The sequence below is a fragment of the Balaenoptera ricei genome, chromosome 3 (assembly GCF_028023285.1).
Source record: "Balaenoptera ricei isolate mBalRic1 chromosome 3, mBalRic1.hap2, whole genome shotgun sequence".
NCBI lineage: Eukaryota > Metazoa > Chordata > Mammalia > Artiodactyla > Balaenopteridae > Balaenoptera > Balaenoptera ricei.
The window spans coordinates 21,719-48,764 of NC_082641.1; the positions used below are offsets into that span (position 1 = coordinate 21,719).

A 27,046-nucleotide genomic window follows, 5' to 3' on the forward strand; every position below is an offset into this window, starting at 1 on the left:
GGCGCGGCGACGTGCGCAGGCGCGGTCTGCGCGGGGGACTGGCGGGACGGCGGTGGAGGGCAGACATGTCGGGGATCGGGGTTGTGTCGCGGCTTCTGCGCGCCCGGCGCCTAGCGCTGACCTGGGCGGTGAGTTGGCGCCGCGGGTGGGGCAGGGCGGACGCTGGGTCCCGCGCCCCCGACCCCGAGGCGGGACGGGCTGGGGAGGGCCTGCCGGATTCTGTCCCAGCTGGGCGGGTTGCGGCGCGGTGAAGGTCACGACGCTGCGGGCCGCCCGGGACCCCTCCCCTCCCGGGGCCCGGTCAGGAGCCCGGGGCGACGGCCGAGGCAGCCCGCTCAGCTCCGGGCACGCGCTCCAGGACGCGGCCGCCCAAGGTCACACGGCGGGACGGGCCCGGGGCGGCCTGATCGCGGTGGAACCGGGCTGGTGGGATCCGAGCGGAGCCCTGGCACTAGGCTCGGCCTTGCTTCTGGGGGTGGTGCGGCGGCCCCTGAGCACTGACCGCAAAGCCACTGGGGCGGACGCGGGGCGGGTGTCCTTCTGGGCGTTTTCTGCGGAGTCCCGCTAGCCCCACTCGGGTCGGTCCGGGATGTGCTTTCCCGCGGCCTGGCTGCTGGACCTTGTCCCCTGCACTCCTGACAATGAGGCCTTCAGGGTCGATTTTGGGGGTTTTTATTGAAGCACTGAATTTAGAGGATTTAGTTATTTGGTTCTTTTACATGAACTCCTCGAGCCTCCTAGTTAGTAATTTAATTACAAAGTAAAGGTCCCAGTGGGAACCAAGGCTTTCAACAATGTTGACTTGATTTCTGCCTGTAATTATACCCACAGTTTTCTTCTTTTTAAAATACAGGAATTAAAAGTTAATGTTAGGGGCTTCCCTGTTGGCGCAGTGGTTGAGAATCTGCCTGCCAGTTCAGGGCACACGGGTTCGAGCCCTGGTCTGGGAAGATCCCACATGCCGCGGAGCAATTAGGCCCGTGCGCCACAATTACTGAGCCTGCGCGTCTAGAGCCTGTGCTCCGCAACAAGAGAGGCCGCGATAGTGAGAGGCCCGCGCACCGCGATGAAGAGTGGCACCTGCTTGCCGCAACTAGAGAAAGCCTTAGCACAGAAACGAAGACCCAACACAGTCATAAATAAATAAATAAAAATTAAACTTAAAAAAAAAAAAAAGAAGAAGCTTGAATTCTAACTCAGGCAAGATGTTTCTAAAAAAAAAGTTAAATGTGAGGCAGTTTAGTCGGACAACCTACCAACACCAGAAAGCATTTTAAATGCTTTCATGTGTTGCTGGTTCTTACTGAGCAGAGGTTCCCCCAGCCCCCAAATCTTGGGCTCTAAGACACAGTTGTAGCAGGGGGTCCACAAGCAGGAAATGAAGTCCATGGTCAGTGGGGTAGTTTTAGTCAACGAAGCTTGAGCAAACTTCTGAGTGGGCCCTTATCGTTAGGTGAGATGACAGATTTGGTATGTGGTGGTGATTGGGGAAGAGCTGACACGTCTGTCTTCAGACCAGACTGGAGCCGGGAGTTCCTTTTTCCATCCTGCAGACACCCTTCACCTACCACTCGCCCTTTGCCATTTTATGAAAATATTGCTGTCCTTTCCTCAAGCTGAGCTGGGAGGAATTCAGCTGTGAGCTTTTAGCTGAAAGTAAGAGTGAAGTTTGGCGCACCACAAGTTGGAGCATAAACCTCTCCTTTCCTATTGGCTTGATTGGAAGTGATCTCGGTTGAACCCGCTGTTGGCTGCCAGCACTGTGCTCCGCTGTCTCCTTGAATCTTCACCACGGTCCCATTTGCAGGTGGTTGTGAACATGATGGCAAGGTAGAGTTAGCAAAGTTGAACCACAGGTTAGGTCTACCGAAGATGGTCTTGGGTTTCTAAAGGTTTTTATTCTGATGTAGATAGCTTTGGAAATTATTTCCGTCTATGGAAATTAATCTGTCCACAAGCTGTGTACTGGAGTTTCAGATTGGCAAGAACAAAAGCATCAAATTAGCAGAACAAAAAAAGAAAGGGGCTTCCCTGGTGGCACAGTGGTTGAGAATCTGCCTGCCAATGCAGGGGACACGGGTTCGAGCCCTGGTCTGGGAATATCCCACATGCCGCGGAGCAACTAGGCCCGTGAGCCGCAACTACTGAGCCTGTGCGTCTGGAGCCTGTGCTCCGCAACAAGAGAGGCCGCGATAGTGAGAGGCCCGCGCACCGCGATGAAGAGTGGCCCCCGCTTGCCTCAACTAGACAAAGCCCTCGCACAGAAATGAAGACCCAACACAGCCAAAAATCAATCAATAAATAAATTTTTAAAAAAAAGGAATTCGTGATCTCCAGCTGAGGAATGTTCATAAAGCGTCCTTGATGAGGATAATTTGAATAAAGTCCACAGAATTTTTCTTTATCTCATTTTGTTCAGTTCTGTGGTGTTTCCAAGTCATATTTACAGCTGCTTTCAAGTTACAAAATTATCAAACCTATTTTGCCTTTGTTTCCTTTTCCGTTGTCCCAGTGCACTGACAGAATTTACTAACTGTTCCAAAGTATTGATAGTTAAATCGAAAGGGAAAGTAAAACCAAGAACTTTAAATAGTTGCTTAACTTCTCACTTCAGATGAGAATTTTCAATTTTCAACAAGATCTTGTTCTAGAATAAGTCAACTTCTTCTCTTTGAATGTATCATTCTGAGTATGTTTTAATGGTGTATCTAGATTTACATTATTTAGGCCACTGTAGTAACGTTTTGTTTCTTGGGACAATTATAATGCCACTGGCTTTCAGTTCTGCATTCCGTGTCATGTTTTTCCTGGTTCACTTGAAAAGTTGTGGCTCAGTTTTGGCGTACAACCTGGATATTCATCTTAGTTTGGAGTCCCAGAGATTTTTCCCAAGGGTCCCTAGATGGTGGGGACAGTACAGGATTTGGAGCCAGCCAGGCAGACCCAGTCCAGACCTCCTGCATCCTGGAGAGACTCGGTTTCTCTGTGGGGTTAATGAGGGTTCTGTGAGGTGACCTGTGAAAGCTTTGTGTGGCGCTCCTCCATGCCAGACCCACAGCTCACAGCCTGCCCTTGGTAATCATGTGAATGGTATTTTAAACACCCCTGTTTTTAAAACCTTTAAGTTTTTAGTGAAAATAATTACACATAGTTGGAAAAAACAATGTCAGTACAGAAGTCCTTATAAGTGAAAAGGAGTAAGACCACCTCCTTCCCCAGACCTTTTCCCCAGTGGAATCAGTTTGGAATTGTTTTTGGTATTGGCCCCTGCTCTTTACCTCCATTTCTCTAGCTGATATGCAGGTGCATTTTTGTCCAGTTTGGACGTTGATTTTTGCTGGTAAATGAGGATTTAGTTCACTTAAACCATCCTGCTACCCACATCCTCAGTTCTCCCAATATAATTATGCAACCACTTCAGATCCTTTGTTGTCTACTTTTGCAATTGTGTAGCTTGTGCTTACAAATTGGTTTCTTGTTCATGATTCACAGGTGTATTTTGTTAGATGAGGACCGCCCCCAGCACCACTTTGCTGGATGGAGGGCATCAGGATCTCTACCCTTCTCACATTTTCTCTCCTTTTCCTCCTCATTCAGTCACCTGTACTTTTATGCTTTTAAGAGCTCTGTGTTCTTTTAATTCTACCTTAGGTAGACTCCTGCATTCTTTTTCGTTACCCTCTTGGGAAATGTTTGATAATTTCTCTTCAAAAAACGTTACATTAATAACTGACATAATACGAGTTTTATCTAAAGACAGAAATTGGATTAAAATTGGACTCTCCAAATTCTAAAATCACTCCCCAAATTGGATTTAGATACAAAAAATAATGTTACTGTTTTCCACAGAGAGATAATATGATAATTTGTTAAAGATTTCATTACGGTAGCTACTGCTTTTTAAGCTAACCGTGTGCGTGTGGGGGGTGTGTGTGAACATCCTAGAAAGAAGAAATAAATACTTAGGGAATCTCACGGTTTCTATTTTAATTTTAATTTGGCATCACAAAATGTACTGTTCTTACTGGTGCTATTAGCTGTATTTATATTATACTTTATGAAATTTTCAAGAACGTTTGTATTAGAATTCTTTCAGTGACTTAGTTTTTTGTTAAAATATGATTTTACCATTTAAAAATTATAATACAGCTGAAAAATATTTGTTTTTTTAGTTCATATCTGAAAGAGTGGTTTTGTCAATAAAAACAGACGTACTTAACATGGCAAATGGAGAATTCAGGAGTATCACTCCTATCAGTTCAGATCTACTTAAAAACCCAGGAAACTACTTTTTAATTGGAGCTATTACAATAAACTCAATACTTGTGTCGGCTGCCACTCAGTCTCAGAGTTAGAGGAAGCCGTCTCTGACGCTCCTCGCGAGTAGTCGGTCAGGCCATCCAGCCCCGGCCTGGGTCCCTCACTTACAGGGAAGTCTGTCCAGTTTCAAACAGCTCAGTTGGAGTTCATTTTGTATTTGGTAATTCTCCTCCCTGTAATCCCCACTTGTTTGTCCCATAGCGTAATTTCTTTTCCCCTCAGAATTGAAACGTCTCTTCCAGTTGCAGAATACTTGAAGGCATCCCTTTTGTCATCGTTGAATGTACTTATTTCCCAAAACTGTTCTTCAAGATATTTCTAAGACTGTTCTATCAGTGGTCTAGTAAAATGCAGTCAGCAGAATGGAAAAACTTATTCCCTAAATTGCTGACCATTGCTAGCCTATGAAGAAGGTCGCCTCTCATGCTGGGCTGTGATTTCATTAATGCCGTTTTCTTGGGTAAAGGGTTATAGGATGGGACATTTGAGCTGAGACTTGTAGTTGTAGAGGCTGGCCAGGGACAGGTGTCCTAGCAGAGGGGACGGCACGTGGAGTGTGACAGATAAAGGGGTGGGGCTGAGCCTAGTGCAGCTGTGGAGAGTGGCGAAGCAGGACCAGGGGCATCTCTGGGCCTGAATCTTCACGTGTTCAGGGAAGGGATATTACCACACCCAGTGGCAGCCTGCTCTGGAGCACCCACTCCCAATGCGCTGCCTCGCGCCTCTTCCAGTGAACCGCAGAACCTCATAGGGGAGCTCCAGTATGAAGAGGGCTGGGATGGAGCCTGGAAAAGCACTACATTCTTTGCAAAACTGTCACTTAGGCAACACAGATGTCTTCTCCATTCTCCACTAAGTACCATAAATTAAGAAATTAATGTGAAAGTGTGCCTTTTGTCATTTCCTGAGTCAGTGTCCTGTCTGGAAACAGACTTCACCTAGAAGGGCCTTTGCTGGGGTGCCAATTCCTCGCCTCCTGGGCCTGCCCTGGGTCCTTAGCCCTTGCCTTATCCTTCAGGGTAAAGTGGAGGGTTCCAGGTAAGGCTTCTGGGTGAAAGGGAGTACCAGCGGGCTTCCCTGGTGGCACAGTGGGTAAGAATCCGCCTGCCAACACAGGGGACACGGGTTCGATCCCTGGTCTGGGAAGAGCCCACGTGCCGTGGAACAGCTAAGCCTGTGCACCACAACTACTGAGCCTGCACCCTAGAGCCTGCGAGCCACAACTACTGAAGCCCATGTGTCACAGCTGCTGAAGCCTGCAGGCCTAGAGCCTGTGCTCCACAACAAGAGAAGCCACCACAGTGAGAAGCCCGCGCACCGCAACGAAGAGTAGCCCCTGCTCACCACAACTAGAGAAAGCCTGCGCGCAGCAATGCAGCCAAAAATAAATTAATTAATTAATTTTTTAGAAAAAAGGGGGAGCACCTGGGTACATAAGAAGGTTGACGACTTAGAAGGGAAGTTTGAATTACAATTCCCCTGTTCCGTGAAGACACTTAGTGCCCCATCTGTGTTTCAGCAGCGGCCAGCAGCATTGCAGACAGGAGCCCGCAGTTTTCACTTCACCGTTGACAGCAGTAAGAGGTCGTCCGCTAAAGTTTCAGATGCAGTAAGTTCATGACTTTGTTATACGTGATTTTTTTGACTTAACGGAGTAGGGTTCTATACCAGTTTTTAATGTATTTGAGTAACACAGGTTTTACTTTAAAAATTTTCATTCTAATGCATGCTCATTATTTCTAGTGTAATAATACTTAATTATAGGACAAACATAAGCCTAGATATTAACATTTTTTTGTTTGTAGCTCTTAACTATCTATAAGCCAGATTAAACTTTAAGTAAAACATAATGAAATACAAATGTCAGATGAACAGTATTTACTGGAGTGGACGGTGACAGACGCCCTGCTCGGCGGAGGCCTGTGTGGCGGCTTGCGCTCCTTTGTGTTTACGAGGCCCTTCTCCTCTCTGTGGGAGAAACTGAATTTGCTTCTAAGTTTCTGTCTCATAAGCTCACACTAGTTACTGAATGCTTGTTGGCACTTTCTCAGTCGTAAATACCATATGGACCTGGAATAGACTTGTGTCCTTGGTTCCTGGATGGTCACTCAGGTGAATGGACTGTCCTTATCTAAATGAAACAACATTGCACTGTTTTCATGAGAAGCTTCAAATCATGATCTATACTACGTTGTAAGCTTAGATTTGTATATGTATATGGGTATAAATGTAAAAAGAGAAGATAAGTAAAAATGATAATTGCAAAGAAAAACCATAGTTAAAACTGGTATTTTGATTTGTGGTGGAGCTTTCCTCTGCATCTGTGGTCCCCTACTTTGAGTTTTCGGCCTTTCAACTAATGGTGGGTGCCCTAGCTCCGTGGGATAGGTGCTCTGCTATTGATGAGAGCTGCTTGCCGGCCTCTTTCAGTTCGAGGGTGAGCCCACCACGTCTGCTGTGACTACTGCATTGTACCTGGCGTGCAGTCCCAGCACAGGATGGAGGCCCTCTGGGCATGGCAATGACTCTCTTTCACCGTAACCACAGCCTCAGGGTCTGGCCTAGTTGAACCAGGGATTGACAGGGGGACTTTTCTTTTCCAGATTTCTACGCAGTACCCAGTAGTGGATCATGAATTCGATGCAGTGGTGGTCGGTGCCGGAGGGGCAGGCCTGCGAGCTGCATTTGGCCTTTCTGAAGCAGGATTTAACACGGCCTGCGTCACAAAGCTCTTTCCCACCAGGTCACACACTGTCGCAGCCCAGGTATGAGAAAGGGCTCTCTCCGTCCTTTGGGTGCTTGCAAGGCACTGTGCAGCCCGGCCCTCTCCCGCCGCGGGCCGCCCCCCACCGGGCTCCCTCTGCTCTTGGCGCTTACTCGCCAGGAGGGCTCTGCCCGCCCTGCCCCCGCCCCACTGCCTGGAGCCTCGTTGTCACTCCTGTTTCTGCTCTGGTCCTGCCCCCTCGTGCCCGCCTCCGTCATGGTGTGATCTCCTTCACTGCACTTACCCGATGTGAACAAGCTTGTTGTGGGCTCGCTCTGTATCTGCCGGAACCTCAGGGCAGACCTCGAGTGGTGGTGACGAGCTCTGATGATGGTGTGAAGCTGCAGCACAGAAAACAATGGCCTTAATGCTCTGAATTTAGGGAAGAAGAAAATGGTGGAAAATCATGTGACTTTATTATTTTGTTTTTTCACTCTAGGCACACTGTAGGTAGTGCCCAGCTGGTATACAGGTACAGGTAGTATTCTACAGTCACATTTGACCGTCTTTTCTGGTATTTGAACACATTTCCTCATTGAGACAACAGAGGATGTGGTGACTTTCTACGAAGCAATAAGAGCTCCCATCACCGTTACATCTGGAACAGCTATATTCAGGGTCCAGCCACATTCTTTACGCACTAAACTGCCTAGATACTTTGTTCGAAAGCTATGCTTTTTAAACTGAAGAATGAGTAATAAATATCCTTGGCTAATTCATTGTCTAAAAGCAAGAATAGATATAAGCAGATAATTTTGAACGGTATTGCAAAAAATACAGTTTTCAGGTAGTGCAATAGTAATACAATAAAAAGAATGAGAAAAGGGTAGCTTAACTTGAATGCTGGTTCTGGAGAAAAGAAGGTTTAATTGGGGGAAGGATAACAGCATTTTTGCATGCACTGGGCCACGTGTTTTTGTATTATTTCTTTATTTATTGAGATATTATTTTTTACTTACTAGATTAGCAAAACTCCAAGTTTGACAAAACTCTGTTGGCAAGGCTATGGGGAAACACATTATTTTACATTGCTGGTGAGGATATAAATTTATATAACCCCTTTGGAAGGCAGTTTCGTTTCTGCATTATTTTATTTTATTTTATTTTTTTTTTTATTTTTTATTTTTTTTAAATTTTTATTTATTTATTTATTTACTTTTGGCGTTGGGTCTTCGTTTCTGTGCAAGGGCTTTCTCTAGTTGCGGCAAGTGGGGGCCACTCTTCATCGCGGTGCACGGGCCTCTCATTATCGCGGCCTCTCTTGTTGCGGAGCACAGGCTCCAGACGCGCAGGCTCAGTAGTTGTGGCTCACAGGCCTAATTGCTCCACAGCACATGGGATCTTCCCAGACCAGGGCTCGAACCCATGTCCCCTGCATTGGCAGGCAGATTCTCAACCACTGCGCCACCAGGGAAGCCCTCTGCATTATTTTAAACCAGCTTTCTACATTCTGCTGCCCTGGTACTTAACATTTTTTATCAGGATTGTGTTTGGGTTTACGACTGGAGGGGATGGAGGAGGGAGGAAGGAAGGAACGTGGTGACTCGTGGTGCGTGTCTGTCCGAGGTTCCTTGCTCTGTGCTAGTGACTCGTTTAGTGGTGGCCAAACATAACATGAAACTGAGGCGCAGCAGCAACAACTGGAGAAGAAATTCCAGTGAGAGTGCTTGACTCAAAAGTTACGACTGAATGACAATTGGGAGAAAGGGAAGTTAGGGAACGTGCCTTGTGAGAAAGATTATCTGAAGAGATGTGCAGTTGTAATTTGGGTGGGGGGGGGGTGGACGGGTGTTAATGTTTGTCCCTGTACTGCGATTTCTGTGACTCTGAGGGGCAGGCTGGGGCTCTGAGCCCTCGGCAGGAAGCGCTTCTGCCTTTAACGCGTGCATCCCAGTACCGTTGGGAACGTTTGTCGTGAAGCTATTAGATTTGAATCCCTTTTACATGCCGGGCTTGGTCAGGAAGAAGCCTCATCTGAGGAGCCTCGGCCGACCCTCCAGATGACGCCCCGAGGGGTTGGGCTCTGTGTCCCTCTCATGGGTGAGGCGCCTGAGGCTGGGGGATCCATAACGGGGCCCTGTCTCTAGGTCGCAGGGGGAGGAGATGCCCTTCGGAGTCTGCCGGACGGTGAGATCGCTCACTGACCGTCTCCCACGAGTAGCTGGCTTTTTCCGAATCTGGCTGTGGGCGGGAGGCATTGGGGAGGCGAGCCTGCTGTAGCTCACGGGGCTGCTGGCGTTTCAGGGAGGGATCAACGCCGCCCTGGGGAACATGGAGGAGGACAACTGGAGGTGGCACTTCTACGACACGGTGAAGGGCTCCGACTGGCTGGGGGACCAGGATGCCATCCACTACATGACGGAGCAGGCCCCGGCCTCGGTGGTGGAGGTAACGACCCTGCTGGCCGGTGGTGGAGGTAACGTCCCCGCCGGCCTCGGCGGTGGAGGTAACGTCCCCGCCGGCCTCGGCGGTGGAGGTAACGTCCCTGCCGGCCGTCTCGTGTAGGAGGGGTGTGGTGGGAGTGGTCGGCCGGCAGGTGGGCAGCGAGCTGCTCTAACGGGAGAGCGCCTCTGCCGCTGCCGAGCTCTCCGTAGAATGTGTGTGTTCTGGGCTTCAGGTTTGTGTTGAGGTTCTAGTGTGAGTTAGCCACGAGCGTCTTGGTCCCTTTAAGGTACTAGGTGTTTTTCTGTTTCTCAGCTGGAGAATTACGGCATGCCATTTAGCAGAACTGAAGGTGGGAAGATCTACCAGCGTGCCTTTGGTGGACAGAGCCTCCAGTTTGGGAAAGGCGGGCAGGCCCATCGCTGCTGCTGCGTGGCCGACCGCACTGGCCACTCGCTGCTGCACACTTTGTATGGAAGGGTGAGGTGCCCTGGGTGCACGGGGTGGTGGGAGGCGGCCAGGCCAGGCGTGTGGCGATGGGGGAAGCAGGCCACCCCGGGGACAGGTCAGCGTGCCAGCCTCTCCGCCCGGGGGTCGCTTTCTGAGCAGCAGAGTAACTTGCTCGCTGTTAATTTGAAAGTATCTGTTCTAAGAAATTCAATCGATAATCATTACAGACGCGCTGAGCGTTCTGTTTTACTTGGACTAAGTGGCCGTGTGGCGGCAGACGCCGTGCGGCACGCCCTGGTGGAAGTCGGGACCCCGTGGTCCGCGGGCGCAGCTCTCGCAGCAGCGCTGAGCGGAGGCCAGCGTTGCCCCTCTGGCGCCTCTCGGGCTGTGTAGAGCTGAGCGGTGTGTCCCGCGTACGGCGTCCTCTTCTGGGGCGCGTTGTTTGTACAGCTGAGTTGTCACACGACGGCATCAGCGCTGTCATCCGTGGGTTGAAGTCTGTGGCTCCTTTTCCAGCCCAGTGTTCCGCTAGGGTCCGCCTGACCCCTGTGCCCCACACCAGATCAAGGTCTCCAATCTGTTAGCTTTAACAGCGCAATTGCAAACGCAGGATCCCTTTTTTTGATGGTTTTCCTTTCTTTTTCAGTCTCTGCGATACGATACCAGCTATTTTGTGGAGTATTTTGCCTTGGACCTCCTGATGGAGAACGGGGAGTGTCGAGGCGTTATTGCTCTGTGCATAGAAGACGGGTCCATCCACCGCATCAGAGCAAAGAACACTGTTGTAGCCACTGGGTAAGAGTCTGGTTTTGTCGTGTCCAACTTCTCTGCAGGCAAGCTGAGTTTATGTATTCTAATGAGAATAGGGGTGTCGTGCAGTAACGGCTGAGGCGCAGGCTGTGACTTCACCCGGCAAGGGGTAGCTTTGGGGGCCTGAGGGGCGACACCAGCACCTGCCTCACGGTGGCAAGAAAGTGTCAGCAGTTCGTAGCTGGGAGGACCCTTGAGGAGGCTGAGACCTGGAGAGTCTGATGCTGTCTGGAGTAGCGTCTCCTTTGCTTTGAGGGATGCTGTGTTTATGCTGATTTCTGGGGTAGAAGAGTGCTGTTTGTTCACGGGAGGAAAATAAGTAAATTCCATCTTATATACTATCAGTCTGTTATTTTAACCGTTTTAAGAAGTGCATCCATAAATGTTTTTAGATTTTATTATTTTATACATTTTTATCAGGGAAATCAGTTGCCTAGCACAGAAGTGCCCTAAGGTACAAGCGAGAGCGCCTTCTCTGCCCCCGAGGCCACCGTCCCAGTTGCCCAGGGCAGCGTGTGCACGTGCGCCCACAGAGGTGCTGCCTGGGCTGTGTGGCCCACTCGAGTCCATTAGAAGGAGGGCCTGACGGGACGCTTGTGCAGTCACCTCTCCACCGGCCTGTCTGTTTTCCAGAGGCTACGGGCGCACCTACTTCAGCTGCACCTCCGCCCACACCAGCACCGGGGACGGCACTGCCATGATCACCAGGGCAGGCCTTCCCTGCCAGGACCTGGAGTTTGTTCAGTTCCACCCCACAGGTAGGATGGCATGAGGCTCTTTGTGCCTTTCGGGTGCTCGGTACCTGTGGGAAGGCTCCTCTGCAGTTACGTGCACTTGCTTTCTCGTATCTCACATCCTAACTCGTGACTTCCCCGAGGAGATTCTCCCCTATGTCCCCCAAGGCAGTGGAGGCCAGCGTCTTACTTCGAGGCCTTGTCTCGGCGCACTTAGCCAGACGTGAAGCAGTGATTGTTCGGCGTCCCTCTCCTCGACTAGGGTGTCAGCTCCCCCCCGGGAGGCGGGGGCAGGTCTGTCTCATTTACCGCTGTCTTCGCAGCGCCCAGCACACGGTAGGGCCTCAGTCAGTAGAGCCAGAGGGAATGCACTTGAGTGGAGAAGTGGCACAGACAGATGGCAGGCTGCCACAGTGACAGAGCCCGGCAGGCGGGGCCCTGAGATGTCCACAGGGGAGGGTGATGAGTGCACGAACGTGGGAGGGGGCCTGGGAGGGGAGTTGGCGAATCCATCCTGAACTTTGTTTCTGGGTTGGTGACTGATCTGTCAGCTGGGGAGCTGCCACAGTACTAAAGACCAGGGCCTGTTTTTTCTCTTTGCTCTGCCAGTATGTTCTTTCTGACCCGGGCAGGGATGAGGAGAAAAAAAAGTATTAGGTGGTAGTCTTGTTGCTATTTTTAACCAGTAAAATGTCTGAGACTTCTGAATTCCCTCTATAGTTAGAGCTCCATTTCCTTTGCTTCCTTTTCAACGTATGAGAAATAAACCACCAGAAGACATGGCCACTGAAACTAGGAAAACTGAAAGATGAGATACAGGAATTTACATCTTGTTTCAAAGGCACGGTAACCCTTTGGTGCACTAATAAAAGTGACAGCCTTCAAACTACGCTGATGGACGTGTAACACCCGGTGCTGGGCACCCTTGTCCTCGTTACGTAGAGGGACAGTTGAGATCAGGGCGCAGCTCCCCTCTCCCGTTGCCTCTCCCATTGCCAGATTTGGATTTGGGCTCTGCGTCTCCCAGCATCATATTGGTGGGCTTGTCTCGGAAGAGGGGGACCATCCCACAGGGTTGTGGTGAGACTTAGAGTTGTACACAGCGGGTGCAACCTAAGTATCGGCTCTAGTGATCATTGCCGTATTGTTGTTTGGTTACTTGATATGCCAAATTTCCAAGCTGGTTTCTGTACCTACGGGAGCCAATGCAATTTCATGGTGCAAAAGGACGTTCAACAATTAAAACCTGATAAGGTTTTAGTAACAATTAAAACCGAGATATTTAACATAAACTTTGTCACGCTGAGAGTTTAAAGCACAGCTGTAATCGGAGTATTGAGCAGAGCTGCGTCGTCCACGCAGCCGGCCTGTCTGCTCTGCAGCTTGGTCATTGCTTTTCTTCATACCGCGGCAGCGTGCTGTGCCCTAACTTTTCCTCTCTCACACTTCCTCGTGCGTGTGGTGCTCTTTGCACACCCTTTCTGTCTCCTCCCGAAGTATCTGGGGAAAAACATCTGCATTTGAGACGTCGGCCCAGCGGCCCTCAGGTTATACGTGTTTAATGAGCTCGTCGTTTGCAGGCATATACGGTGCTGGCTGTCTCATCACGGAAGGGTGCCGTGGAGAGGGAGGCATCCTCGTCAACAGTCAAGGCGAGCGGTTCATGGAGCGCTATGCGCCTGTCGCAAAGGACCTGGCGTCCAGGGACGTCGTCTCCCGCTCCATGACCCTGGAGATCCGTGCAGGAAGGTCTGTGTGCTTGTCCCCAGAGGGGTCTGCGCGTGTCTGCACGCCCCGCCCCTCCGGTGGCTGTGGTTTGTGTCTGCATTTCAGCACGGGCTGGGGGGCTTCTGTGTTGAGTGTCAGCACCCTGCCCACCCCGGAGGCCTACGTGCAGTTACCTCTGACTGTTGTCTGTCAGTTTAGGATCTCTGCATTTGAGAAGTTTAGCCAGTTAGCTGCAAGTCCGTCTCAGATGGTTTGTGTGTGTGAGTGAGTGTGTGACAGAAGCAGACAGTATGGGGGAGAAGACACACCCCTGTCCTGAATTTAGTGCGCGAGCTTCCGCTGGTATGCTGTTTGCACTCCCGGGTGCTTGGGGCCCTCAAGGTGGGTGGGTGGTTTGTTCTTCAGTGAAGCAGCGTGAGGCCTCAGTGCCTGACTTCGTGCCCGCTGTGGTGACACTGGTTAAATATCTGGGGGCGTGGCCTCTGGAGGCATCACGTTCGCACACAGAAATGAGAAATCAGGTGGTTCTTTGGAGCATCTGGTGTGAAAGGCCCCTGTAATGCATTCACCAAGGAGAATGTGGCAAGTTGTGACCTCCCGACCCTCAGGGGGGAGCCCGGCGAGGGCAGGGCTTCCGTCGTGTTCGTGGCTGCATCCCACCACCTGGTGTCTACCCTGGCACGTGGTGGGTGCTGAGAAGAGACGCCATGAAAAGGTGGCCTTAATGAAGGGAACCTTTCCTCCAGGATCAAAGTGTGTGGAACCTCAGGTGCTGCAAGGATTTTGTGACCTCACGGTTTCTGGATTGCTGTTCTCGACCTTATGGCGCGATGTCCTTTTTCACCAGAGGCTGTGGCCCTGAGAAAGATCACGTGTACCTGCAGCTGCACCACCTCCCCCCTGAACAGCTGGCTATGCGCCTGCCTGGCATCTCAGAGACAGCCATGATCTTCGCGGGTGTGGACGTCACCAAGGAGCCGATTCCCGTGCTTCCCACCGTGCACTACAACATGGGCGGCATCCCCACCAACTACAAGGGGCAGGTGATGGTGCCGAGCCCGTGCCGCCGCAGGCCCCTTGCACAGGGCCTCCCTCAGAAGTCCTGGGCAGTCTGGTAGGCAGGGCAGGGGCCTTGGCTTGACTCCGGTTTCTGCGTTCACGCCTCAAGTAACCGCTGATAACCGATTCATGCCTTCTTAGTAAACAGTCACAGACATGAGGTCAAACTGCAGTTTTTCCTACATGGTTGTATGTTATAAATTGTAACCTGTGTGTTCTTTACAGTTAATACCTTTGGATGGTTTGCGGCTCACAAAGAGCTTTTTAGTCACCTGACTTTAGTCCCTCCTCGGGCAGGTGGGTGGAACTGTTGTAAGAGTCTGATTTAGGACTCCAGTCCCCCACCTACCCGTTTAATGCCCTCCGCCCACCGTGCTCCCCTGCTTTGAGCCCACCGTCGGAGTGGGTGTTCAGGGGCACGTCAGGAGGTGGGTGAGGTGCTACTGGGTGTGAGGAGTGGGACTGGGGTCCTTTGACCTCGGGACGGGGGCCGGGGAAGGAGGCTGGGCAGTGTCTGGGGGGGTTCCCTGTAGGTGGTGTAGGTCCAGTTTTTACCTTTTCTCCTTTTTCCGACCCCCTGCTATAGGGAAGGGGGGCTGAGCAGACCACGCTCCGTAATCTTAGTCTTCTTCCCCAGGTTCTGAAGCACGTGGACGGCCAGGATCAGATCGTGCCCGGCCTGTACGCGTGTGGGGAGGCTGCCTGCGCCTCAGTGCACGGTGCCAACCGACTGGGGGCAAACTCGCTCCTGGACCTGGTCGTCTTCGGCCGGGCATGCGCCCTGAGCATCGCAGAGTCCTGCAGACCCGGTACGCACTCCTTCCAGCAGTCTGGCTGCTGCAGGACGCTTTGCTTCGCGGTCATAGAGCGGGGGTCTGGCTTTCTCTCCCTGGAAGTGAGGAAACAGCAGGTCAGAGATTTTTATGGTGATAGACCAGAGGCTAGACACAGGGTAGGTGGGGCAGTTAGAAGAGTAACTTTAGTCAGGTTTTTTTGCAGTCATTATGTTCTCAGAAAAATCACTATTGGGAAAGTGTTATTTAATAGGGTTTTATCACATACTACTTGTCTGGTATGAATTATCTCCAAGGAAATGTTTTAAATGGCAGGTATAAATGAACGTATAATTTTTTGGTACTTAGAGAAAATTAATAAAATACTAAAAACAAACTGTAACTAAATCTGTTAAGGGAGAAAGGGAGGAGTTAATGCAAACAAAATAGAAGACTGGGTCACAGCTCTCTCCCCTCAATGAGAGAATGGATTTCCATCAGTGATTTTCTTTTGTGGTAACTTAAAATCATCTGTCGAGGAAAAGATACATGTGCTAGTCCCACAACAGCTCTAGTGCTCATTTTGCTGTAGCCGGAGCCCAGTAGCAATCCCTTAGAGCAAAGCAGAAAATTTGAGGTTCCCTTTCTTTGACAGCGAGAAAAAGGAAGTTTTTTGAGAATACTTTTCTATCTGAAGGATCCATGCACGCGTTTAAAACCTCTGGAACTCAGCATTAAAAAGGAACAGACTGCCCACTCGTGCGCAGCGCGGGTGGATCTTTGTCAGGCTGTGTGATCCAGACGCAAGAGGCCACATGTGTGCGATTTTTTTGTGTGGCATCTGGAGAAGGGAAGCTGGGGCAGGAGACGGTGGGTGGTCACCAGGGCCTGGGTCCACTTGCGGTGGGGCTGACGCAGCTCTGCTTGTCAGAACCAGCAAACTGCACTAAAAGTGGTATCACACTTTCGTTACGCTTTAGTTTTTAAAGACAAAAGGAGAGGAAAAGTGTTTGCCCCACTACTTTCCCCAAAGTATGACTATTTTAAACGTTAAAATGCTTAAATTCTATCGTCTGATCATGATAGTTACAGGAGTCTGTGTGTTAAAATTTGTAGAATGGTGCACCTAAGGATAAAACTCCGTTTTCCGGAATGATCGTTTTTTAAAGCATTGAAAACAAAAGCTAGCAAAATCGCCTGCCTAGAAGAGCTTGGGCAGGTCTCGCCTTGGAGAGAGAGTGGCTGCAGGCCTTTGTCTTCTGTATTTCACACCTGTGTGTGTTACCTTCTACAGAAAATATATTTAAAAACATGCCATCCCAAAACAGCTTAAACACCCTTAAAGCTTTTATCTTTTTAGAAAGGCAAGAACAGAAAATCTTGAGGTTAACGTAAGAGGGTGCAGGGCCAGGGTCAGCAGGAGGCTGTTAAATACGTCCAGCCAGGCACCCCGCCCACCACCCCAACAAGGTCTGAGAACCAGAACGGGGTTGGGCAGAATGAGAACGGCTGAGGATGAAGTGTTTTTCCCTCACAGAGTAGCGGTGCAAGGTTTGTTTGCATAAATCTAATGTTTGACCTTAAGAGAGGGGTTCTGTTTTGTTCATTCAGAGATTACTTATTGGACACCAACTTTTTGCCAGAAGTTTTGTCTTTTTGTTTACTCTTTACTCTTACCCAAGTCAATGGATGCTTCCTCAGGGATAGAGTGGGCCAGGTGGAATATTAGCTCAGGTTATGCATGCATTTTCCAAACTCCCTGAAAGGGTATAACACACATTTGGTGGGGGTTTTTGTTTTTTTTAAAGGAGATAAAGTTCCCTTGATTAAACCAAATGCTGGGGAAGAATCTGTCATGAATCTTGACAAATTGAGATTTGCCAATGGAAGCATAAGAACATCGGAACTACGGCTGAACATGCAGAAGGTAGGAGCCTGGACGCGCTCTGGGTGAGCAGGCCAGCTGTGTCGGTAGCCCTGCACTGGGGTTGCTGAGTCACGGAGGCGTGCTCAGGCCTGAGTAAGATAAAAGGGTGTGCTTTCCACGCTGCGGGCTGGGGAGGGCGGCCCAGGGCAGACACAGCGACTCTGCAGCATCAGCACTCGGCCTTCTCTCGAACGTGCTCGGTGCTTGGTGCAGCTTCCCTCCTCAGACCGTCTCTGGCCCTGGTCTTCTGTCCCAGCCTGAAGGAGGAGGGACAGTGGAAGGTCCGAGAAGCTCGGTTCCCAGCTGGGAGCTTCCCAAGCCCAGCACGTCTCGTTGCTGAGGAATAATCCCATCATCACACCTACTTAACGGCAACTCTGGGAAATGTCTTTAAACTGGGCCCATTGATGCCCCTGAATGAGGTCAGGAGGGGGAGTGTGGAAGGCATGCGGAAGCCATAGTCACCTGCATCAGCACATCTGATGGAACGCTGTATTTCTGACGTGATAGTGGAGCATGGGAAATGAGGCCAGTCTAAGTTAATTTTATTTAAGTTCAGTTTAAATGTAGGTACACATGGTTAGTGGCTACTGCATGAGGTAACACAGGTTTAGGTCAATTAAAAGTACTAGTTGACTACTCTAGATAAATAAAATAAATAAGTAAATAAAACAGCTAGGAATCAATCAAATTCTTTTAATGCCGGGATTCTTGGTCCATGAATGAGACCTTTATCCACTTGAAATTATTTGCAAGTATTTCTGTGTGGGCGCATTTTCTGGAGTGAAGCCCCTTGCTTTAGTTGCATCCTGAAAGGTTCCATTGGGCCATCCACACAGACACCACCAAAAGGGAAAAGGTGAATATGGCCATTCTCATAGGACTGTGGTTCTGTGGTTCTGTTTTCAAACGAGACTGGGCTTCGGGGAGGCCTCATAGGATGGTAAGGAAGGGGGCAGGAGTAAAGGAACAGAAGCATGGAGAAAGGGCATCTAAAGGTACAAGTCTCCAGATGAAAGTAAGCCCTGGGGACGTAACGTACAGCATAGTGACTGTAGTTAATGTTACTGTATTGTACGTTTGGAAGTTGCTTAACGGGTAGGTTTTTTAAGTTCTCACAAACAAAGAAACTTCGTTTTAAAATTCAGAGTAATAGACTCACAGTCTGAATTTCCTAGTTTTTCTATTTACATACATATTTTACAAAAAATGAAATGCATAGGAAAAAAACCCTAAAGGTTTAACAGTTCTTGGCCTGACTTTTCCTCATGGATTAAAAGCTTACAAATATTTTGTATTACAGTCGATGCAAAGTCATGCCGCAGTGTTCCGTGTGGGAAGCGTGTTACGGGAAGGCTGTGAGAAGATCAGCCAGCTCTATGGAGATCTAAAGCATCTGAAGACGTTTGACAGGGGTGAGTGGTTTCTCGGGCCCCTGCACACGGTTGTTGCTGGGTGTCTGCAGGGCGGGCTGCTTCTGGGCGCAGCCCGACCCGTTTAGCGCTGACGTAACTCGTCCTTGCTGAGTGGACACTGGCTGGATCCTGTTGTCTTTGACGGCTGCCTTGTGTGCCCAGGAATGGTCTGGAACACTGACCTGGTGGAGACCCTGGAGCTGCAGAACCTGATGCTTTGTGCCCTGCAGACCATTTATGGAGCAGAGGCCCGGAAGGAGTCTCGCGGCGCTCATGCCAGGGAGGATTTCAAGGTGCGCCTTCGTGTCCAACCCCCCCCCCCGCCCCCCGCCCACCTTTGCCGCCACCGCTCAGCCCTGACCCTGTGCTCTCTGCGTTCACCTCTCTGCGTTTTCTCTGCATTTCCCACAAGCCAGTTGAGACGAATGCTTTTTCTCTTCTGATAACCTTCGTACCTCTGTTCTCACCGTGTTCAGTACTAGTTTGACCTTTCTCTGGCTTTGGATCAGTATCTGCTGTTGCGTCTCTCAGCCTCATTAGGGCAAAGGTTAGTGTGCAGCGGGTCCTGTTGCCTGGAAGTGCTCACTTACTGACTGGAAATGATGAGTAACTCGTTGTTTCAGACCCACCCCTGGTTTGGGAAAGGATTATGGAGCCTCATCTTGGATCACCGTTGTTTTAATGAACTGGTTTTTATGCAGAGCTCACTTAGCAGATTCTGCAGAAAAGAGTACTCGGCATGTGGTAGTTAAGGCTTTCACGGAAGGGGTTGTTTGGGGGGCAGTCCAGGTCAGGATGGGGCACGTTAGCAGGAGCTGAGCTGCCTTCCCGTGGTGGACACAGAGGCTTTGGTCCGGGGCGGTGCTTGGGTGGCTCAGCTAGAGGCTGAGCGAGAGGAGCCGGATTTCCATCCACCGTGAGACACTGACTGGAGCTGGATCCCACGTGCTGAGCGCTCGGTTAGAGGAGGAGGTCGGCGAGCCCGCTCGTCCTGTGCACCGAGGCCGGAAGCCTCTCCCGGAGCCTGTGCTTGGTCCCGGCGGCCGGGACGTCACTGCAGATGTGCAGGCAGAGCCCGCTCACCCGGGGGGTCGTCCCTCCCTCCCGGAGGGGCAGGTGCAGGCGTGAGGGACCGCTCCCTGCCCCAGCGCCCCAGGCAGGAGGCCTGGCCTCACTCCGCAGAAACTGCCAAGTAGCTGGACGTTTTGGGTTTTATTTGAAGAGGCTTTTGTGTGTCTTACTGTTACCACGTGCAAGATATCCCTTAGCAGCATTCAGCTTCTCTTTAAAAGTTTTTGAAAAATTTAATATAATTGCTAAAATTAGAACATTTAAATAAAAAAGGCTGGGGCTTCCCTGGTGGCGCAGTGGTTGAGAATCTGCCTGCCGATGCAGAGGACACGGGTTCGAGCCCTGGTCTGGGAAGATCCCACAGGCCGCGGAGCAACTGGGCCCGTGAGCCACAACTACTGAGCCTGTGCGTCTGGAGCCTGTGCTCCGCAACAAGAGAGGCCCGCGCACCGCGATGAAGAGTGGCCCCTGCTTGCTGCAACTAGAGAAAGCCCTCGCACAGAAACGAAGACCTAACACAGCCATAAATAAATAAATAATTTAAAAAAAAAAAAAAAAGGCTGAAAGAAAAAGTCGAACTCTGCAAGAGTACGGAACAAAAAGACAGGAAAAGTATTTGATAAATTTTTAAGTGCATAGAAGATCGATTTAATTCCAACACCCATCTGCTAGTTGTAGCGAGAACATGCAGAAGCGGAGCTCTGGGTCCCACTGTGCTGCGGCCTGCTGCCCAGCCGTGCTGCGCGGGGCCTGCCCTTGTCAGACTGCCGTGGTGGAGATGGGATGAGTAAAGGGGAGGGGCCCTAGGCTGGGCCAGCGCAGAGCGAGGGGCTCATCTCTACGTCCAGAGGGCTGACGGCTCACCAGTCAGGGCCCATGGGTGCGTCCAGAGGACCGGCCACTGGCCGAGGGGCCCCGCGTCTCACGGCCTTCCTCTGCGTGTGGTGCTCAGCCGTGCGCTCTCCCACGTCAGACCTGCGCACGCGGTTTCAGTGGGAATTGGAGACGCGCTGGGACTGGGAAGGTCCTGGCTCTGCACGAGGTCCGCTTGGACGATGGAGGCCTCCTTGTTGAGTGGGATCTGGGGGATTAATGTCAGACTAGGCTCGTGTATCTTTTTAATGAGTTTCCCATGTTTTGCCATGTTTTCTGGTTTTGCTGTGTAGAATGTTTGTTGACGGCACTTTCCGAAATAAACTTACTTTCTGTGGCCTCAGGAGCGGGTTGATGAGTATGATTACGCCAAGCCCATCCAGGGGCAGCACAAGAAGCCGTTTGAGGAGCACTGGAGGAAGCACACGCTCTCCTGCGTGGACGTCACGACTGGGAAGGTACGTGGGGAGCGGGTTCTGCTCACGTGTGCCATGGCGCGCGGGCCGCCCCTCGTGTTACGCAGGTCGGCATCTGGTGAGCTGGGAGAAGCAGCATGGATCTAAATGGACTGTGGGCCGATCTGAGACGCCACGGAAAAGGCACAGTCAGGCTTCTGCCTGAAAACGGAACCCCGCGTGGGCCGGTGGTTCACAAGCGCCGCCCCCACTGCGCTGGTGCCGGGCAGGGGTGTGCCAGCGCCAGAGGCCCGCTGTAGGGGAGGAGACGGAGCTTCTGAGCCCACAGAGAGCTGCGGGCAGGGATGGGGGTGGGGCGGGAAGACACCCCTCCCCTCCTTCCCTTTGACTGGACCACCTGGACGCAGCCTCAGGGAAGCCCGGGGGATGCTGTTCAGCCCTTAGCTTCCCCGGGCAGGGAACAAGTTGCGAGGGGCAGGGGGCAGGCAGGGTCCCGGAAACCACCAGCTGAGAGAGCAGTGGGGCCCCCGTCGGTCTTACCCCAGCAAAGCATAACTCACCCATTTGGCCTTTCTGCTCGGCATTAAGATTCAGAAATAATTAAGATGTAAAGTGTAAGCTTTTCAGAGCTCCCTAAGGGATAGTCTTAATTGTCTATCTGGATTTACAGAAGTTATGCTGTGCTGTGTCCTCATACTTCTAGAGTGCCTAGTGCTGCAGGCAGACAGCAATTTTCATAGTTCTTCATGTAGGCTCTTTTCTGACAGTGTATAGTCAGACGATCCTCTTAATACAAGCCTAATTTTGTAGTGTTTGGGTTTTTTTATGATTGTAAAAGAAATACACGCTCATTTTAGAAAGTGTAGGAAGTACAAGAAGAATGAAGAAAATTAACATTTATAAGCTCACCAGAGAAATCTTTTATTATCATTTTGAAATATTTCTTTCAAGTTTCGTATGTATATAAATGTTCACTTAGAAGTAGGAAAAACTGCAAATACAAACATAATTTACGGATAAAGGATAACAGTACATACAAGGTTTCACCTACTTTTTGAGCATTTTCAGTTTAAGTTTTAGTTTAAAGCGTTGAGAATTTGGTACCGTGTTATTTTAATTGCTCTATTCCATACATGGATTTACATAGTCAGTCCCGAGTTTGTTACTGAAAAATGTTCCCGTGAATACCTTTGTTTTTAAGTTCCTGTTTGTCTGCAAATCTGCTTTTATGGTTGATTTTCCAAAAGCATCCAAGAGGGTTGTTTGTACGTTTTTGTGCACTAACGCATCACCGACTCTTCTTTCTTAGGTCTCCCTGGAATACAGACCCGTAATCGACAGAACTCTGAACGAGGCTGACTGCGCCGCTGTCCCCCCAGCCATCCGCTCCTACTGAGGAGGCCGGCGTTTACCAGCTCTTGTAATTATGTATAATAGCTCGTGCACGTGTTCATGTTGTAACTGCCTTCTTAAACTGTCCTCGAGTGACTGAGGATGCCACTTGACAGAGATTCCTACCAGAGGCCAGCAGCTTGCCAGTCATCAACAGCCAGAAAGTGTTCAGCTTGCCTTTATCCCTGCTTCATTCTTGAGAAATAATAAAACTGGGCGCAGTTCTTAGATGAAACATAAGTTACAAACTTGCGTTTATTTCCCAGTTCCTTTAAAATCATACTGTTTGACCTGAGGCATATTTGTTGACCTGAAATATAAAACGTGACTATCTTTTTATTCTGTTGCATCAAAATCCAGAAATTTTGTTGCAGTGTATGTTGAAGTGAAAATGAATTTTGGTGCCTGACAGCAAATGAAGAAAACAGACATTTCCTCCGAGTTCTTAGCAAGCAAATGGTTTAATATGTGAACGTGTGTCCTGAAGTATTTAAATGACCGAATACTAAATGAAACTGATGTGGGTGCAGATGGATTTCTTCCTTTTCCCCCTCCATGCAGATGCTGCTTGGGGCCACCTTCCAAGTTCCTGTCTCAGGGTCGGCTTCTGTAGAATCCAGTCCGAGGCAATTGAGTTCATTCGTTTCAGATTCTATTTTTCTAGTTTAGGGATTGCCTTTAAAAATTTAAAGTTTGTAAATATGTAAAGCATTGACATGATTTCAAAGCCTGTTGTGTTCAGAGCTCACCTCCTTAACCATCCCTCATGCTCTCCTCTCTCTCCTCCACAGGACCCATTGTTGTTTTTCTTTCTAGTCAGTGTCCTAAGAAAACAGAAAGCAAGCATGTATTTCTGTTGTGTTAGACAGACGGCCCTGCCCCTTGCCTGCGTATCCTGGAGGTCCTTCCTTATCACTCATCCTGTGGCCGGATCCTCCTCCACCGCATGAGTGTACCTTGTCCCCTGGCAGGACATTTGTGTTGATGCCACAGTGAGTAACTGAAGTCATTTTCTTAGCCAGTTTCTTCGAAGTGGAGTTCTAGAAGTAGGGTTGCTGGGTCAGAGGGCAAATGCACTTGTCGTTTTGTTAGATGCTGGTAAGTTCTCTTCAAAAGGGCTGTGACATTCTGCATTCCCACCACAGTGTCTCAGTCCCTGTTTCCCACGGCTTTGCAGAGAAAGTATGATGGTAAGCTTTTGGATGTTTACCAATCCAAACAACAATGGCCATATCTGATTGAAACAGATGGAATATATTAAAAACTGAATTCATAATGATAGTTTTAGAAAGCCAAAAGTAACCGAACAAGAAATATTATTGGTCACTCTTGGAAGTAACTAGGGCACTAACCCTGACACTGAAAATGGACAATTAAAGGAAAATGATGAAATGATTATCCTGCCTTTTTTCTACAAATTGCAATTCATGATAACCTAGTTGATCAGGGAACTTTACAGAGGAATTCCGCAGACGAATGAGTAAGGAATGATGGAATTTCAAGGTCACTGTTTTGCAATCCTGATGCAGTGGTTCTCAAACTTCACTGCATCAACATCACCTCGTTAAAGAATTCCCAGCCCTGCCCCAGAACTTGTGACTCAGTAGGTTCTGGGATTGGGCCTGAGAATTTGCATTCCTAACATGTCCAGGGACCACACGTTGAAAACCACCGGCATGGAATGATGTGGTCTAACAAATACGAAGGAGGTAGTTTTCAGGAGAAAATAACTGGCGGAAAGACTGCTGACAGCCTCAGACCGCTTTATCCCTGCCAGTGGGTATAATGAGGAAGTAGACGCCAGGGCATTTAGTAAACTAGGTGGGAGTGTTAACCTGGGCATTTGAGCAGCATTGAAGTGTTAGGACAGGGAATTCAAAGCTAGCACACGTACCCCTGAAGCAAGGGAGCGTAACAGGAGGGCTGATGGTTGCAAAGGAATAATGGATGGCGGTGGTTTCCTTATGTCTGTCTGCGACTTCTGAGCCAAAAACAAACCTTCAAACTATTTTCATGAATATTCGGAAACTAAGAAAACCACTGGGGAGTGGGTAGTCTGGAAATGTAAGTTCCTATGGAATTCCGCTAGTTAAGGAACCACCGGGCAGAATATTTCATATTGGAAATGTTTTATAAAATGTGTGTTCAAGGTTTCTCAATGAACCCACGTGTGTTAGGGGAATTGGCGAACCAGAGAAGTAAAAAAAAATGTGAGTCAAGTTAAAAAGAAAACAGAGGGACTTCCCTGGTGGTCCAGTGGTTAAAACTTGGCCTTCTATTGCAGGGGTTGCGGGTTCAATCCCTGGTCAGGGAGCTAGGATCCCACATGGCCTGCAGCCAAAAAACCAAAACATAAAACAGAAGCAACGTTGTAACAAGTTCAATAAAGACTTTAAAAATGGTCCACATCAAAAAAATCTTTAAAAAAAAAAGAAAAGAAAATAGAATACTGCCCAGAGAGATATAGATAATTTCTAATATGGATCAAAAGAAGTAGAAAGGTAAGATATACAGTAAAATATTCAGACCTGCACTGTCCATAGTAACAGACATAGCAACATGGCTGTTTACATTTAAGTTCATTAAAATTACTTAAAATTTAAAATTCCATTCCCCAGTCACCTTGATCCATTTCAGGTGCTCAGTAGCCACATTTGGATGGCTGATAAAGAACAATTCCTTCATTGGAAGTTCTGTGGGCCAACGGTAGTGTAGATGTTTGGTAGTTTCTTATTATACGAAACATCCTATGTTCAGTAAATTGACAGTTACTCAGTAAGAAGCCAGAGTGAAAAAACAGGAAGGTCATTCGCTTTCATCTGAATTCTGGCAAGAGTATTGGTTGGAAAGGAAGGGGAGAGCAGGGCTCAGTCAGCCTGTGCCTGGAATTCCACACCAGGCTGTAAAGGGGAAAGTGACTGAAAAAGGAGAAGTCTCCAGTGCAAATGCCAGAGTTGTCCTGATAAGAAAATAAGCACAAGTAACGAGCCAAAGTGTCTTCCGAGGGGAAGCTGGTAAGGTAGATAACACAAGATTGTGTGTGTGCACATGCACACAAGTGTACACAGGACAGAACCAGGGCACATAACCTACTTGGTCATCCATTCATTTAACATGTTCATTGAGGGCCTACTATGTGCCAAAGACAGATGAACAAGAGGGTGGACTGAAAAGTGTTAGGAGTGCTAGCACCCTATGTCTAGAGCCAGTGTTTAGAAAAATTCTAAGGATAATAAGAGGCATTTTCCAATTAGCTCAGAGAAATTAGACCAAAGGAAAGGCTGGCCCAATATTAGGGAAGTGTTGGCTTTCAGTTCATTTCTCCTCTCCTCCACCCAGAAGCACTATATAAATGGAAAGCTTAGAACAGACCTGGTTAGGAGGGAATTGAATCCCAAGATAGGCGAGGAGATAGTGGCAAGCACATCAATACTTTAAATGACTGGGTCAGCAGTACCAGGGGCAGGAAACAATCTGCCCTTTTCTCTTGACAGAAGGTGGTTGCCACTGTTGCTGTACATCTTTGTAAGGTGGTGTCAGGACTCCAGGTAACACACACCCCCCGCCCCCCCCCCCAAAGTAGATGGCAGCTGTCTGTGGCCAGGACTGCAGGCTAAGCCCTGCCCTAGAGCACAGCACAGGTGCCATGGCCCATGTGTGCACTCCCATTAGCCTCTCAAGAGTCTCAGTTTCTTAGCCATCAGGGCTGAGGTGACTGAGACTGCCTAGTTGCGAAAGCACCAGGCCAGTCTCTGATGAATCCTAGACTCATTTGTACATATATAGGGTTATACATTAGGGGGGATGAATTTTTTGTTTCAATCTTCATTTCCTAAATTAATCTCCCTTTTAAGAGTCAGCCTTGCCACCGCTGAGATGATGCAGGAAAAGTACAGACAGACCTGGGCTACAATCTCTTCTTGCCTCTTTGACCTTAGACCAGCATAGTTTTCTCTTCAGTAAAATGTGGACCTTGATACCTTGCCACGAGGTGCTGGTGTGAGGATTACACATAGTAATATTTAAACACTAGGGTAGATTCAGTAAATGCTTCTTCCCTTGAATGAATCATTTCCTACCCCTGGAACTAAACAGAAAGCAGAACGGAGCACTTCTGGGCCCCACAGATGGTGTTGGCTGTGGCAGTCGAGGCTGGACTCCATCAAGGGTTGGTGGAACCTGTGACACTGTCAGGAGAGGGAAGCCAAGGCCAGCTGGAGTCGCTGAGAAGTTTCTTGCTGAAGTTTCCCTGTACACTCTGTACTGGAAAACTTATAAATTGGGTTGCAAAATCATAGTTACTAATTTTGTAGCTTTCTAGAGAACAAAAAAAGGCAGAGATGGGAGATAGAAAAAAATGGGTTTCAGAAACTAGAGATCAAAAAGCTGTGGAAAATTGTAGAAAGGATTAGTTAACGAGTGATGTGAATGCTTTATGAGGATAAAACTAGAAAACACTTGAATTCAGTAAATCATGAAAAAAGCCACATTGTTGAGGTTTGTAGAATAATAATCTGTGTGTCAAAGTCAGAGTATCTTAATCTCTTTGAAGAGTTTAAAGAACTCTCCAGCATATGCTCTGGTGGGGAAAAGGGACTGAGGACAATACAGCTGGAGAATAACAGCGGGTCACATACAGAGCCAGAGCGCTGAATAATGGATTCGTGTCCAAGGAAGGAAGTGTCAGGTGCTTCCTTGGTGCTCGGCCCTTCCACAAACCAAGTAGGGGAGGAGGATGAAATGAGTCAGCGTGATTGGATCAGGAGCTGAAAATCCTGAGAGGCTGGAAGGCGGCGGGAGCGCCCTGAATGAAGCTGGGCTTCCCTGCGCGGGGTGCGCTGCGGCTCAGTCGGTGTCCAGACGGAGGCGGTGGCGTCAACTGGCCGAGAGGGACACGCTAGCAGCCCACCATGGCCAGCAGGGGACATCTGG

General features: G+C 49.2%; 1 protein-coding gene across 2 annotated transcripts; it reads left to right on the plus strand.

The window, feature by feature from the left end:
- The first annotated feature begins 17 nt into the window (after positions 1 to 17).
- On the plus strand, positions 18 to 22,354 carry SDHA (succinate dehydrogenase complex flavoprotein subunit A). Of its 2 annotated transcripts, none has more exons than XM_059916037.1 (15): positions 18 to 128; positions 5,840 to 5,929; positions 6,924 to 7,085; positions 9,329 to 9,472; positions 9,782 to 9,946; positions 10,563 to 10,711; positions 11,360 to 11,484; positions 13,041 to 13,209; positions 14,036 to 14,231; positions 14,885 to 15,056; positions 16,829 to 16,947; positions 18,251 to 18,362; positions 18,525 to 18,655; positions 20,651 to 20,764; positions 22,032 to 22,354. In XM_059916037.1, exons 1-15 carry the CDS (start codon positions 66 to 68, stop codon positions 22,116 to 22,118), a joined length of 1,998 nt encoding a protein of 665 aa, XP_059772020.1. In that variant the 5' UTR covers positions 18 to 65; the 3' UTR covers positions 22,119 to 22,354. The 2 variants fall into 2 exon arrangements, with proteins under 2 accessions (XP_059772020.1, XP_059772021.1); XM_059916038.1 differs by having other exon boundaries at positions 19 to 128; positions 5,843 to 5,929.
- The last annotated feature ends 4,692 nt before the right edge of the window (positions 22,355 to 27,046 follow it).